Source organism: Suricata suricatta, chromosome 11, assembly GCF_006229205.1.
Source record: "Suricata suricatta isolate VVHF042 chromosome 11, meerkat_22Aug2017_6uvM2_HiC, whole genome shotgun sequence".
NCBI lineage: Eukaryota > Metazoa > Chordata > Mammalia > Carnivora > Herpestidae > Suricata > Suricata suricatta.
The window spans coordinates 102,411,704-102,427,223 of record NC_043710.1 but is presented as its reverse complement, the minus strand read 5'-3'; the positions used below and the strand labels follow the sequence as shown (position 1 = coordinate 102,427,223).

Here is a 15,520-nt window from a genome sequence, read left to right as displayed (position 1 = left end):
AAAAAACCCAAAGGTAATACAATAATAGTAGAGGACTTTATCACCCCACTTATATCAATGAATAGATCATTTAGAAAACAACATGGAAACAGTGGCTTTGAATAACACATTGGACCAGATGGATCTAACAGATACATTCAGAATGTTTCATGCCCAAACAATGGAATACAGATTCTCTTCAAGTGCAAATGGAACATTTTCCAGAACAGATCACATGGTAGGCCAAAAAATAAGTCTTAAAAAATTAAAAAGATTGAAATCATAGCATGAATATTTTCTGACCACAATGGGATGAAACTAGAAATCATTCACAAGAAAAAATCTAGAAAGAACACAGCTAAATGGAGGCTAAATAACGTGCTGCTAAACAATAAGTGAGTCAACCGACACATAAAAGAAGAAATTTTTAAAAATATGGAGACAAATGAAAATAAAAACACAATGGTCTCAAATCTTTGGAATGCAGCAAAAGCTGCTATAAAAGGAAGGACTATAGCAGTACGGGCCCCACTCAAGAAGCAAGAAGAATCTCGAACAACTTAACCTTAAAAATAAAGGAGCTTGAAACAAAAGAACAGACAAAGCCCAAAGCCAGTGGAAGTAAGGAAATAATAAATATTCGAGTAGAAATAAATGAAATAGAGACTAAAAAATTAGAACAGATCAATGATCTGAGGATCTGGTTCTTTGAAAAGATCAATAAAACTGATAAATCTTTAGACAGACTCATAAAAATATAGAGAGAGAGATAGGGAAAGAGGGAGAGGGAGGGGGGAGGGATAAAGAGAGAGAGAGAGAGAGAGAGAGAGAGAGAGAGAGAGAGAGAGAGAGAGAGAGAAGTGACTCAAATAAATAAATGGGGAGAAACAACTTATATCAAGAAATACTAAGGATTATAAAATAATATTACGAAAACTTACGTGCTCACAAATTGGACAACCTAGAAGAAATGGATAAATTCCTAAAAACATATAACTTTCCAAAACTTCAACAGGAAGAAATAGAAAATTTTAACAGACTGATTACTAGCAATAAAATTGAATTCATATTAATTAAAAAAAAAAGAAACAACTCCCAACAAACAAAAGTCCAGGACCAGACGGCTTCACACATGAATTCTACCAAACATTAAAAGAAGAAGCAACACCTATTCTCACACTATTCCAAAAGACAGAAGAAAAAGGAAAGCTTCCAAATTCATTCTATGAGGCCAGGATTATCCTGATACCAATACCAGATAAAGATATTACAACCCCCCCCAAGAAAAACTATATGCCAATATCTCTGTTGAACATAGATGCAAAAATCCTCAACAGGATATTATCATACTGAATCCAACAATGCATTTAAAAAAATCATTCATTACAGTCAAGTGGGATTTTTTCCAGGGGTGCTAAGTGTGGTTCAACATTCACAAATCAATCAACACGATACATCACATTAACAAAAAAAGGATAAAAACCATATGATCATCTCAATAGATGCAGAAAAAGCATTTGGCAAAGTACAACACCTATTCATGACAAAAATCCTCAACAAAGTAGATTAGAGGAAACATATCTCAACATGATAAAGGCTATTTACAAAAAGCTGCAACTAACATCATACTCATTGGTGAAACACTGGGAGCTTTCCTCTAAAATCAGGAACAAGACAAGGATATTCACTCCCACCACTTTTCTTCAACATAGCACTGGAAATCCTAGCCACAGCAATCAGACAAGAAAAAGAAATACTTATTCCAAATGGTAAGGAAGAAGCAAAATTTTCACTATTTGCAGGAGACATGAGATTATATATGGAAAACCCAAGAGACACCACCAAAAAACTATTAAAACTGATACATGAATTCAGTAAAGTCACAGGATACAAAATTAATATACAGACATGTGTTCCATTTCTATAACAAATAATGAAGTAGCAGAAAGGGAAATTAAGAGAACAATCCCATTTACAATTGCACTGAAAATAGTAAAACACTTAGGAATAAACTTAATCAAGGAGGTGAAAGATCTGTACTCTGAAAACTATAAAGCACCAATGAAGGAAATTGAAGATGACGCAAACAAATGAAAGATAGTCCATGCTCATGGATTGGAAGAATACTGCTAAAATTTCCATATTACCCAAAGCAATCTACAGATTTAATGCAATCCCTATCAAAATACCCATAGTATTTTTCACAGAGCTAGCACAAATAATCCTAAAGTGTCTATGGGACCATGAGAGACCTTGAACAGCCAAAGCAATCTTGAAAAAGAAAAACAATGCTGGAAGTACATCAATTCCAGATTTCAAGATATACTACAAAACCATAGTAATCAAAACAGTATGGTATTCGCACAAAAAGAGACACACAGATCAATGGAATCCACAGAAATAAACCCATACTCTTATGGTCAATTAATCAATGGCAAAGGAGGTAAGAATATACAATGGAGAAAAGATAGCCTCTTTAACAAACGGTGTTTGGAAAACTGGACAGCTACATGTCCAAAAATGAAAACAGACCACTTTCTTATACCATACACAAAAATAAACTCAAAATGGGCTAAAGGTCTAACTGTGAGACCTGAAACCACAAAACTCCTAGAAGAAAACATAGGCAGTAATCTCTTTGATGTTGGCCATAGAATCATTGTTTCTACATATGACTTCTAGGGCAAGGGAAACAAAAGTAAAATTAAGCAATTGGGACTACACAAAAATAAAAAGATTTTGCACAGTGAAGGAAACCATCAACAAAACAAAAAGGCAACCTATGAATGGGAGCAGATATTTGCAAATGACATCTGATAAGGGGTTAATATCCAAAATATAAAAAGAACTCATTACAACTCAACACACACACACAATCTGATTAGAAATGGGCAGAGGGCATGAATAGATATTTCTCCAAGGAAGACATACAGATGCCAAACAGACACATGAAAAGATGCTCAACTTCATTCATCATCAGGAAAATGCAAATCAAAACCGCAATGAGATATCACCTCACACCTGTCAGAATGGCTAAAAAAAACCCCAAAAAACATAAGAAATAACAAGTGTTGATGAGGACATGGAGAAAAGGAACCCTGGTAGCCTGGTGGGAATGCAAACTGGCACATCCACTGTGGAAAACAATATGGAGGCTCCTCCAAAAATTAAAAATAAAATTCCTGGGGAGGCTGGGTGGCTTAGTTGGTTAAGCATCTGACTTTTGATTTCAGCTCAGGTCATGATCTCAGGGTTGTGGGATCAAGTCCAGCATTGGGCTCTGTACTGAGTGTGGAGCCTGCTTGGGGTCCTCTCTCCCTCTCCGCCTTTCCTGGTCACACACTCTCTTGCTTTCTCTCAAAATAAACAAACAAACATTGAAAAAAAATACAACTACCATATGATCCAGTAATTCCACTACTGGGTTTTTGCCCAAAGAAAATGAAAACACTGATTTGAGAAAATATATGCGTCCCTATGCTTATATCAACATTACTTATAATAGCCAAGATACAGAAGCCACCCAAGTGTCCATCAACAGATGACTGGATAAAAAAGATATAGTAGACATTGATATAGATACATAATGGAATATTACTCAGCCATAAAAAGAATGAGATATTGCTATCTGTGACAATATAGAAGGACCTAGAGAGCATTATGCTAAGTGACATAAGTCAGACAAATACCATATGATTTAACTCATAAGTGGAATTTAAGAAACAAAACAAATTAACAAAGAAAAGAAGAGGCAAAAAAACCAAATTCTCTTTAAAAAAAAAAATTTAATGTTTATTTTTGAGAGACAGAGAGACAAAGTGCAAGCAGGGGAGGGGCAGAGAGAAAGGGAGACACAGAATCTAAAGCAGGCTCCAGGCTCTGAGCTGTCAGCACAGAGCCCTACGTGGGGCTTGACCCTCCCCCAACCACGAGATCATGACCTGAGCTGAAGTCAGAGGCTTAACTGAGCCACCCAAGCACCCCCAAAACCAAATTCTTAAATATAGAGAGCTGGTGGTGGGGAAAGGGGGAGGCAGGGGCGGGGAAAATTGGTGAAGGGGATTAAGAGCACACTTATCACGATGAATCATGTAGAGAATTGTTGAATCACTATATTGTGTACCTGAAACTAATATAACACTGTGTGTTAATTATACTTGAACAAAAATATGAGAAAAAAATAATAGTATGTCACAGGTTTTTTGTGAGTAAATGAGTAAATTCATGCAAGATATTAGAATATTTTCTGGCATGTACAAAGTACTTAATTGATTCTACTCACCATCTTTTGAGACATTAGACTATAGATTGGTAAAATGACTTCTATCAGTTCCCTTAGAAGAGAGACTCTAAGTACTGTATTCCAGCTGCTTAATCCTAAGGTGTGTCCACCCCCTGGAAGCCTCCTCTCTGGTCACCTTGACCATCTTGGCTGCCTGATGACTGCTCCACAGAGAGGCAGGAAACCAGATTTACCTGAAGCTGGGGGATGAGGAGGTCCAGGATGGAGAGGCCGTACTGGTAAACCACAAACTCCCTGGCAGAAAGGTCTGTGGCTTGTACGGTGACAAGCTCTTCCTTCTGCATTATCTGCGGTTTCGGGACATCCTGCAAAGAGCTTTCCGGGTCTACAGAGATAGAGAGAAACCAGTAACGATTTCACTGATTTTTCTGTCCAGTAATGATTTTCATAAGAGCAACAACAACACAATTCAGCTTAGGGAAGGGTGTATTTGCATCGATCGATCCATCCACCCATGTCACATATAGGCACTGTGTCTCAGATCTTGCTGCCCATCTTCATGGAAAAGCAAATGAGCCTCCACCAATAGGAACAGAGGTGTCAAAACAACAACAACAACAAAATGAGGGTCTGGAAAAGATGGCAACCAAGTTTCTTCTACTATTTCATAGGGTTGTTTGGAGCACTAAATGTAATCACTCAGAACTGAGTCTGGCACTCAGTAAGCACTCAGTAAATGCTAGCTGTGTTAACAAAATCATCTTACTTCCTCACAGAATTGACTCTAATGGGCCTTGGGTCTATAAACCTTTTGTGTCATCTTTTTATTCTTGAGAAGACAATGAAAAAATGTTTGGGTGTAGCAAAGAATACTGAGCTGGCAGCCAGAAGACCAGAGTTCTGGTCCAGGTTTTGGAAGACCCTGGGAAAGACACTTAGCTTCTTTGAACATCAGCTCCTTCATCTGTAAAACATGCGTTAATAATCTTTTATCATCTTACAGAATCAGAGTTTGGGTTATCAGGTGTAAATAAGACAATGCATGTGAAACTGCTTTCAACTTCATAAAGTCAATACCATCGGAAGACAAAGGAGGTTCAAGTGTGGGTGAGAACCCACCTCCCTGTTCACACTCATCTTAGTTTTCCTCCAAGGAGCGGGGGCATTAATACTAATATTGGTCAAGTTCTGGGGTCAGCAAATATTTTCTGTAAAAGATCTGAAAATAAATATTTTTGGCATTGCTGACCAAGAGGCAAACCCGGGGTTCAAATTCAGTGTTCCCATCATTCTGGTAGAAGTGTGGCCTTCATCTCCCACAGTGCTCTGTCCTCCTGGGAACTCACCACAATATACTCCTGCATCCCCCTTTTGGCACTGCCTTTATAGTGCTGGATAATTTTCCATATGGGTAAGCAGGTTAAGAGCACCGGCTGTGGGACTGAATTCCAGGTGAGCTTGTTAGCAACATGATTTTTGACAACTCATTTGACCTATTGAGATGCCTCAGCTTCCCGATCTGTAAAAGTACCTACTTCACTGGGTTGTTGTAAAGATTAAAGGAGCTAACAGCCAGAGAATGATGATAACACACAACAATTGCAAAGCACAACACATTGCAAAGCACTCTGGAAAGGTGTTATTCTTCTTTTGACTTTCCCTACCCCAATCATTTACAAATGTAAAACTATTCTTAGCTTGTGGGTCACACAAAAACAGAGAGCCGGCTGGAATTGGCTTGCGGGCCATAGTTTGCCGATCCCTGGTCAAATTCAAGGATGTTTATGGAATTGTGTTGACTAAAGGCCTGCATTGTGGTCAACTGAAAGGCATAGGTATTTCCTTTTAATCCTTTTCCACTTGGGAGCTGAGTGGGTTGAGACACCTAATTCTCCAGGGCCAGGCCAGTCACGTTTTCTTTTGACTGCTAATGTCAAGCGGTGGTATTGGCAAAGTGATCTGGAGTCCCTTTTTGGTGCAAGGTCTGCTTTTTCTTTGTCTCCTCTGTCGGTTTCCCTGTGTCTCACACTTTCCATTAACTCCTTGTAACACGTGGCTGGCTTAGTCTGGGGTAAAATCCCAAGATTTAGATTCAGTGTTTAGTGGGAAGATAGAGGGCCTTTAGGAATCCCCTTCTGACACTGGCCATGCCAGCATTACAATGGAACTTTGACTCCTATTTGATATTCCTTATATGGAAAAATCCTTGGGAATTTTAGGTTGGGGGTGGGGAGAAAGGGATGATGGGTGAGGCAAGGTTCTGACGTTCCTCATTCCTGGAGTCAAACCAACCAACACTTGCAGTGCACCGTGAGGGTTCCAAGCAGGGGCTACAGGGAAAGGAGGTTACCTTGCTGGTGATGCATTTGTGCTTGTAGTTCAACTTCCTCCTTGTGGGCTTGGGACCAGATGTCTACTACTTTCTTCAGGGTAGAAAAGGGTGGTGAGGTCCACACGATGTCAACTTTATCTGCATCTGCACAGAAGTGGGGGGATATAGTTGTTGCAGTAAGGATTATGGTGAAATAAGCGTCAGATGTAGTGTCACAAGTGACAGGTGGCCCCCATGATTCCCCCGTGTGTTCCCGCGCCCTTGTGTTACCCCCTTCCCTTGAGTGTGGGTTGGATCTAGTGATTCATTTTGTTTTTTTAATGTTCATTTATTTTTGAGGGAGAAAGACAGAGTGCGAGCAGAGAGGGGCAGAGAGAGAGGGAGACACAGACTTTGAAGCAGGCTCCAGGCTCTGAGCTGTGAGCACAGAGTCTGATGTGGGGCTCGAACTCACAGACCGCAAGATCATGACCTGAGCCAAAGTCGGACGCTCAACTGACCTAGCCACTCACGCGTCCCTCTAGTGATTCATTTCTAATGAACAGAACATGGCTTAAGTAATGAGATCTGGACACCGAAAGACCATAGCTTCCGTTTTGTTTGCCCCTTCTCACGTGCTTGCTCTGAGGGAAGCCAGCTGCCACGTTGTGCGCTGTCCTATGACGTCCACGTGGCAGGGAACTGATTCCCCAGGTGAACCTTGAGGTGACTGCAGCTCTGGCCCATCACCTTGATGCAGCCCACATGAGTCCCTGAGCCCCTGGCCCCCAGCTGCACCCAGATTCTTGACCCACAGTAACTGTGAAATAATAATTGTTTGTGGTTTTGAGCCACAGAATGTTCCGGTAGTCTGTTACCCAGCAATATGTAACTAATATGTTGGGTTTATATTCTTCCTGAAGAACGTACTACCACCACACTCTTAAAGTGCGGAGGCCCTAATGGTTTATTAGAACTTATCAAAACATGATCAGTGTTGGCAGCAGAAGTGATGTGGGCCAGGGACCACCCTTACCCGCTCCTGGCCCATGATCCTCCGGGCCCGGGCCGTAACCTTGAGCCCCTGCAAGCGCTGCAGTGAGGCTCTTCAGGAAGGGGATCAAGAGCGGGCAGGCAGCGGCCCGGTCCCTCAGAGAGGCCGTGACTGTTCCGTAGAATCTGTCTCCAGGGTCATTCTCCAAACATGGAGGTGCTCCTGAGGCCACAACCTAGGACGGAACAGTGAGCACCTCGTTCCAGGCATCTGTCCCATGTGCTGCTCTGGGAGCTGCTCTCTGAAGCCCCCACCCGACGGGACTCCTTGGCCGAGTCCAGAGTCTGTACCTGGGTGTGCAAGAGGTGGAGGCGGCTCAGTTCCCGCTGGTACTGCAAGCAACCGAGGGCTCCATCCAGGAAGCTCTGTCTCTCCCTCACCACCTCCTGAAGCTCACCAGAGAGACGTTGAACCACCTAGAGCACAGGAAATGAAATGCCCGGATGAAAATAAAGCTTTGGTCTCCCTTCCTGGTCCCCTCCCAGCCCATCCACTGCTCCTTGCCCACCCACCCCCCATTCTATCCCTGAGTATTACAGTGCCCTGAAGAACCACATCTCGTGACACAGGAGGATGTGCACATTGTACAGGGGTCCCCTTACCAGCCTCTGAGCCTCACCTTCCTGAGGTGGTGCCCGATCCGGGGGCTCTGATCCCTGCTCTGCTGTAGCCACATCTCCTCCTCCTGGCCCCGCAGTTGGCCCACCGCTTGCCCGAGCCTCTCTGCCGCGTGTCCTAAACTCTGCAGGACTCCATGCACGCCTACCGCCACCTGTGCCTCCTGCTCGCCCTCCTCTCTGTCTGCTGCGAGGGGCAGAGAAATGAGCCATGTGATGGCAGCCATGATGGCAGCCATGTCTGGGGCAGGGAGAAGAAGACCTGCCAGGTCAGAGCCAGGGCCTGGCTGGGAGCCTGGGAGGTGAGCACGTTCAGAGGGCAGGAGGGTCTCCCCGCTCCCAGGAGGTTTCTGCTCTGGGGCCCCGGGCCCCGGGGATGCTGTCCCACCTTGAGAGAGCAGGCCCCGCTCTGGGCCGCTCCACGCTCGCAGGGCCCCGGCTCTCCTCTGAGTCTCCCGCAGGTGGCAGGCCCCCAGCCTGGCACAGGCCTCCTCGGCAGCCCTCAGCTACACGGGGCAGGAAGGACAAAGACAGGGCCTCCGAGAGGAAGGCAGGAGCTCTGGGCCGGGCCCCCTCTGATGGCTCTTCCTCCTCTCCCTCTTTCCTGAGACACTTAGGGGGGACCAGAGTCTAGGGCCTGGAGCCAAGATCCCAGGACCCTGTCTGCCCCGAGATGGGTTCCATGTTTCTGTCAGCAGGGGAGACGAAGGCTCCATGCTTATACGAGAAACCTGTGTAGTCGGGGTGAAGGGCTGGGTGGGGGCCACGGCGCCTCTGGGCCTCACCTGTCGCTGGGCGCCTTGGCCCGGGATGGAGAAAAGGTCCTGGCTCAGGTGCCGCAGGTGTTCCGACAGACACGCCTCTGCCTGTTCCTGGCGGCGCCGGTACTGCTCCCGGGCGCTCAGCTCCGTCTCCAGGGCGTCCACCTGCAACACCAGCCTGTTCTAGGCTCATAGGAGTTTTCCCCTTGCCGCCTGAGGTCTGGCTGGAAATCCTGGGCTCCTCCAGACACGGCCTCTCTTACCCCTGGGTGTCCATGACTGAGCTCAGGGAGGCAGCTGCCTTGGTTGTAGATGGAAAAATAACCACGTGCCTCCTTCGGGTTCCCAGGCTCCTTTTCGCTCCTTCTAACGCCTGGATTCTCTGGCGCCACCTGGCCCCATTCCCACCTCCCTCTGGGGAGCCCAGGGCAGGTGGGTGCATGGCAGTGGGCAGTCGCTCTTCACCCCTTCATACCCATCTGTGAAACTGTGAGTTGGGGCTAGAATTAAAATGTCTTGGCTTCTAAAGAGAATCTTTTACAACATATCCATCTTTGTTCCTGAAATGAACTGGGCCGAGAACGCACAGGAGGGCCCTAAGTTATTTCCATGTTTGTGGAGGCCTGCCATGGGCTGAATTACTGCAGTCACCTCCTGGTGGGGTTTTCTGCTCCAGCCTGGCCCTGCTCCCATCCATCCTCTGCACTGCTGCCAGAGGGAACTTTCTAGAATGCTGACTATATGTACACATACATATACATACACATATAAACCCACACATAAAGATGTTTGGAAGGAGATGTGCCAACCTGTTAATAGTGACTGCCTTTGGTGGGTGACTGGGGGTGAGGTGAGTAGTGTTGGGGGGGCTGCTGACGCAGATGGGGTGACAGGTATGAGAAGGGGCCTTGTGCTTCTCCATTTACATGCATTACGAAGTGTAGGATTATGAGTAATTTATTTTTTTGTATTGTGTCAAGTTTTCCAAATTTAAGTCTTAAAAATATTTGCTATCTGATCACATCACGCGTCTACTTAGAATCCTTCCATGGCTCCCCATGGCTTTCATGACAAAGTCATATTTCTGGGCCTCAGCCAGGCACCTAGGGTTATTTGTGATCTGTTTCCTGCCTTCCTCGCCGTCCATCCCTGCTGCCTTGGCCCCAACGCCTCCCTGGCCCTCCTCAAAAAGTGGTCTCACACTTGCCACCCTTGTGCTTGCTGGCCCCTGGGGCCATTTCTGACCCCTCCTGGTTTCAGCCCAAGTGCTGCTTTCTAGGGAAGCCTTCCTCGAACTCGCCTCCATGTGATCCGGAGGCCCCTGCTCTGTGCCCCCTCAGCACCCTTGCAAACCATGATCATGGTGGAAAGTCATCCCAGTTTCCCGAGGGTAGGAGCCCTGTCTAGTTTTTGTATCTCAACACCCAACACTGTGCCTGGAACAGAGAGGGTATTTAATACACAGCAGTGCATTACAGCATAAACTGCTCCTACATACCAGCCCGGGGTCGCTCACTCCCCGAGGTAGGGCCTCCAGCACCTGGACAATGGGCACCACCACTCCGGAACAGGGATCTGTCTGAGCACCAATGACAGGACCACGCTCCCCAGTCAAGGGATCTATGGCTTGAGCCCCAGTGGAGATTGGGACAAGACCTGTGGGAAAGAGGGAAAGAAGGAAGGGGTGGTTATGAAGAGAGGTAGACATGGATGGAATGGAACCAAAGGAGCCCTGAGAGCCCCCTTTGTCCTTCAAGGGGTTCTGAGCTGGACTGGAGGGCTTCCTGGAGACCACGGACCATGAGAGTGAGATTTTGAAGTGCTGGTTTTGGAATAGACCCAGTTTTCTCAGTGGGGGATAATGACCTGTGGTCCTGGGGCTCTGGAATCTCTGAGCACTTTATTTTGGGTCCCAGCAGAACCTAGTGGAGGCACTGGAAAGGCCCCATCCGGTGGTTCATGAGTAGATGGATAGGGAGTACCCCTCCTAAGCTTTCTAGGGTTTCTTCTCCCAAGGAGAAGTCACATTCCTGACCCCACGGGGGCTTTTGCAGGCCCCCAGTTCTCTCCTACCTTTGCCATCTGCATCTTCCATCGAACCCGCCAGGGGTGTGGAATCACCAGAATTCCTATCAGTCTCCATGCCCAGGACGGGCACCATGAGCCCCAAGCCCTCGGGGTCTGGGATCTCCATCCCATACAGGACCGGGATCCACAACTCTGTTCCAGGGTAGCACATCACTCCTAACACAAGGGGAGGGAGAGAGAAGGGGAGTGGAGGTTCAAGTTCCAGCTCAAAGAGTTATATCCCTGACCCTGACCTCCCTGCGAAGATTGCATTTGTTTCCTGCGGGGCCCAGCTTAGCATTTTGAATTCAGAATGAAGAAATTGAGAGACATCAGGACTTTTGAGAAGCTGAGAACAATTTCCAGGCCACACTACGAAGGTAAGAGAAGGAAACAAATATTCTTGAGCACCCTCTATATACCAGAAGTCTGAGCTAAGAAGTCCACATAAATTACATTTTAGTTGGTCACAGAACTCTGGAGTATATATTATTTTTATTCTCATTTTAAAGATGTTAAAACAGAGGCATCGTGAGGTTTAGTAGCTTGCCCAAACTAAGATCAAAGAGTCCATAAATGGTGGGTCAAAGCTTCAAACTTGAGTCACTTCTGACCCTAAACCCTGGTTCTTTTTTGTCACATCATGGGCAGAAGCTTCTAGAAAGAATGAGTGAGCTAAGCTCCAGGAAGATGTCCCTCCTACTTCCTTGTTTATTTATTTTTGAGACACAGAGAGACAGAGCACGAGTGGGGGAGGGGCAGACAGCAAGGGAGACACAGAATTTGAAACAGGCTCTAGGCTCTGAGCTAGCTGTCAGCACAGAGCCCGATACGGGGCCTGAACCCATGAACTGTGAGATCATGACCTGAGTTGAAGTCAGATGCTTAACCGACTGAGTCCCCCAGGTGCCCCATGTCCCTCCTACTTCCTTTCCTTGCCCGCCCTCATCCTCACATTAGTAGAGGTAGAAGGGAGGTGGCGGCGGTGGGGGGCTCCTTTCCTGAGTTGATGAGTGGGAAGTTGGAGGTTGTGGCTGAATAAGGGAGAGAAGGGAGGCAAGGACCTGGGCCTGGCTGTGCAGCTCACTATAGGTCACTAAACTCCCTGAACCCCAGACTCCTCAGTGCAACATGCGTGTTGTGACACGTTGTGGTGTTAGGCGGCCCGTGAAAGAACAAGAGAACAGACACTTTACAAATATGGCACTAAGACCCAGCAGGGTTGGCGAGAGAGGGCAGATCTCAAGCCAAGCATTCATGGGGTCAGGCGTGAAGTCACCACGTCCCTGATCTCTTCCCTTGGTCCCATGTGTCCACGACCCGTGAAGCTGCAGTCCGGTCCCTGAGCTAATGGGATGAGAGTATCGAGTAACCAGGTCACCCCGGGCCTGGGATTGCAGGGCCTGAGCGCCTAGGTCTAGGCCAACAGGTACCTAGCCTTCCTCCGCCGGCCGCGATGCCATTTGCTGTCTCCAGCTGCTGCTCCAGTCTCCGAGCCTGCTGCAGGACCTGGTGCAGACTCAAAGCCAGTGCCTGTCTCGAGTCCTTGATGGCAGCCTCCAGAAGCCCCTCTGTCCTTGACCCCGGACTTTCTTGGTAGCTCTGGAGCACAGCAAGCACTCGCCTCTGGGCCACCAGCACGTTGGCGTCCAGCAGGGCCTGTGATCCTCCCGGGTGGGGCACTGTCCGGCCCTCCTGTCGGGCAGCTCCCTGCAGCTGGACTGTCTTCCCGCTCAGCGGCTCCTCAAAGCTGTCACCAGGCAGCATAAGGTTCCCCGAGGCGTCTCGCAGCCCGCCCAGTGCAAGCACCTGACCTGGAACCCCAGAGAGTGAGGTGGGGGCGGAGAGGGTCTGAACAGAGACGCAGGGAGATGAGGCACAAGGAGAGCTAGGGCCCGCGGACAGTAAGCGACAGGTGTGGGGACTCGACGGTGGGGGAGGAGGAAATGCCCCATGTTGGTTGAAAACCTCCCTTTGGGTCTCCTTCCTCCCTGGGCACTGCGCTGGAGATGGGGAAGGGGACACAGAACTAAGGTGGAGTAAGAAGAGGGAGGAGCAAGGGTGGAAAGCGGGCTTTGGGGTGGTTTGCAGCCTGGACCAGAACACGGAGGGTGCAGGGGGCTGGGGGGCTGGGAGGCCAGGGGCGGACAGGAGAGGTTAGAAGCACAGCACCGAGGCTGCCAGGACACCTGTGTCCTCATCCAACCCGACTCCCAGGATGGGCACGATGTCTCCCGTGACTGGATCCTCCACGGGGCCCCCCAGCTCTAGAGGGGCCAAAGTCTTGGTGAGCGGGTTGCAGTACGTGCCCCCAAGAGCGAGCCACTGCCTCGTGCGAGGGTGCAGAGTCACAGCCAGCACGGGCACCTCGATGCCAGTTGCGGGGTCTGTCATGACAGCCCCCAACTGTGATGTCCTTTGTGGCTGAAGGACGGGCAGGCGGGCAGCTGGAGGGGAGCCTGTGGCGGGGCAGGTCGGGTAGGGCACGTAGGGGAGGATGGCAGCTTCTGACGTTCGGACGCTACCTGGATGGGGAGACAGGGAGGTGGTGGACCTCTTGACGTGCCAGCCTCCCGCTCCAGCCCTGCAGAGCCTTCTTCCCCGCCCCCTCTCCGACCTACGCCCTCTGCAGGCAGAATGCTCAAGTGAGGAGGGGGAGGAGATGTCATCACACCCCACCGTGCAAGGACAGAGCCCTGCGCCCTGCCCTGTGTCCCCTGCGGGTTCATTCCAGAGGGCCCCAGCAGCCCTGGGCTGGGCGGGCGCTACTTAGCGGTCAGGGTCTTACCAGAACTGAAGTCAGTGGTGGGCATCAGGGTGGCTCCCTGCAGATCGAACCCCAGGTTTCCGGCCTCGGGCAGCACCCTCCCGGTGTCAGGGTGGATGAAGTAGCCAGGGGGTACGGACCCGGCATGGCCCTGGCTGGAAGCATCGCACAGTGGGCGCCGGGGACCATCAGCTTGGTGACGGGATTCACACAGATGTCGTCAGCGCCCCCTTGAGGGCCTGCTGAGGCTGCAGGGAATCACACAACGGCTCAGCCCTGCGGGTGAGGCCGAGGGGGAGGGGGCAGGCGGGGGGCTCCCTGGGCTGGTGCCTGCAAGGAGTTGGTAAGAACCCCACCCACAGCCCAGTAGCTAACTCTCCCGAAGGGCAGGGGAGACGTGACATTGAGGCTGCCAGTGACTGGAAGGACTTTGGGAAAATGGTCTTGACAGCCTGTGGGGTGACCTGAGGGGGCTGGGGACTCCCAGAACTCAGAATGCCCACAGAGAACCCCAGGGGGTCCTTTTCTCTGTTTCCAGGCAAGTCCAGCACTTTCCGAGTGTGGCCTTTTGCACCCACGGGTCAGGCCTTGGCTCTCAGGAAGCGCTCCCTCAGATGTAAAGCTGTGCTTTGTGCTAGTGCCGCGGGTTTCCTCCTCTGTTCTTCCCATCTCGGAGGCTCCTTCAACAGCACAGCCGTTTGCCCAGGGCGCTGCACAGGAAGTCCCTCCCAACGCTGGGGGTTTCCACTTTGCTTTGCCTGTCCCCTCCCTTCCTTGCAGGGTGTCTTAGGGGAGGGACCAGGTTTCTGCAGGGCCAGGTTTCCTGGGAAACCTACCTGGCCGCAGCAGCTGTGCCCCAGTGCCGGTGCCCAGGACGCCCCAGGCCTTCAGGCGGTGGCCCTCCTGCAGCACAGCCTGGGACAGGCAGCTCAGCATGGCATCCAGCTGGGGAACTTCCCTGTGGGGGTACGGGGCGTGGGGGTGGGGGGGGCTATCAGGGGAGGGGCAGTTAGGGACGGGAAAGGGCACATGGGCGTGGCCGGCTCCGGACCCAGAGAAGCCATCCTCGCTCCACCCCTAAGCCAGATCTCACCACGCCTGCCTCACACTCAGAGGATACCCACCCTTTGGGGTTCAGCCCAGCCTGGGAGGACTCGGCCGGCCTGGAGCCCGCCTGTGCCTTCAGCAGCCGCCGAGCCGCCATCAGCGCCGAGCAGAAGGAGGCCCACTGCTCCTGCCTGGCACGGAGGTCTTGGCGGAGGAGCCTCAGCTAGCGACTAAGGCTTGCTGCGTATGGGCCCGCCAGGCGCCCCCTGCGCCGCGCCTCCTCCTCCGCAGCCCTGGCAGCAGCCTCAGCAGCCTGGGGTCAGAGACAACCCTGCCTGCTTGCCCACAGGGCTGTGGACGCCAGGGACAGCAGCCAGGAGCCGAACACCTAGGTAGCCCTGAATGCTCCAGAACGTTCTGGGGGCAGGCCCTGCCGCAGTGGCAAAGGGGTGAGAACGCCCCAAGGGTGGGGGCCGGGGCTAAGAGCCTTGGGGTAGTTGGAGAGGGGCCACCGTGGCAAGAAGGCGAGGCGGGGGTCGCGGGGGCGTGGCCAGGGGGTGATGGGGAGGGGGGAGAGAGCCTGGGCTCAGGGAGACCCAAGAATCACCTTTGGGCACAGGGACCGGACGGGAAGGTGTGAACACAGCCCAACCTGTTGCAGCTCGCTCGGGGGG

The 15,520-nt window shown here is 50.0% G+C and overlaps 1 protein-coding gene across 1 annotated transcript in view; it reads right to left on the bottom strand.

Annotated features, from left to right (window-relative positions):
- Positions 1 to 14,725, bottom strand: part of LOC115272688 — a 17,381-nt gene extending 2,656 nt beyond the window's left edge. Inside the window, exons 1-13 of the mRNA XM_029915688.1 lie at positions 14,636 to 14,725; positions 13,821 to 14,047; positions 13,222 to 13,557; positions 12,466 to 12,846; positions 11,039 to 11,209; positions 10,464 to 10,621; positions 8,990 to 9,130; positions 8,593 to 8,710; positions 8,207 to 8,391; positions 7,878 to 8,003; positions 7,570 to 7,762; positions 6,573 to 6,698; positions 4,456 to 4,607 (exon numbers count right to left, since the gene is read on the bottom strand). Of these exons, the coding sequence (XP_029771548.1) occupies positions 4,456 to 4,607; positions 6,573 to 6,698; positions 7,570 to 7,762; positions 7,878 to 8,003; positions 8,207 to 8,391; positions 8,593 to 8,710; positions 8,990 to 9,130; positions 10,464 to 10,621; positions 11,039 to 11,209; positions 12,466 to 12,846; positions 13,222 to 13,557; positions 13,821 to 13,845 (2,112 nt within the window). The 5' untranslated portion in view covers positions 13,846 to 14,047; positions 14,636 to 14,725. The remainder of the gene's footprint in view (positions 1 to 4,455; positions 4,608 to 6,572; positions 6,699 to 7,569; positions 7,763 to 7,877; positions 8,004 to 8,206; positions 8,392 to 8,592; positions 8,711 to 8,989; positions 9,131 to 10,463; positions 10,622 to 11,038; positions 11,210 to 12,465; positions 12,847 to 13,221; positions 13,558 to 13,820; positions 14,048 to 14,635) is intronic.
- Positions 14,726 to 15,520: the final 795 nt, after the last annotated feature.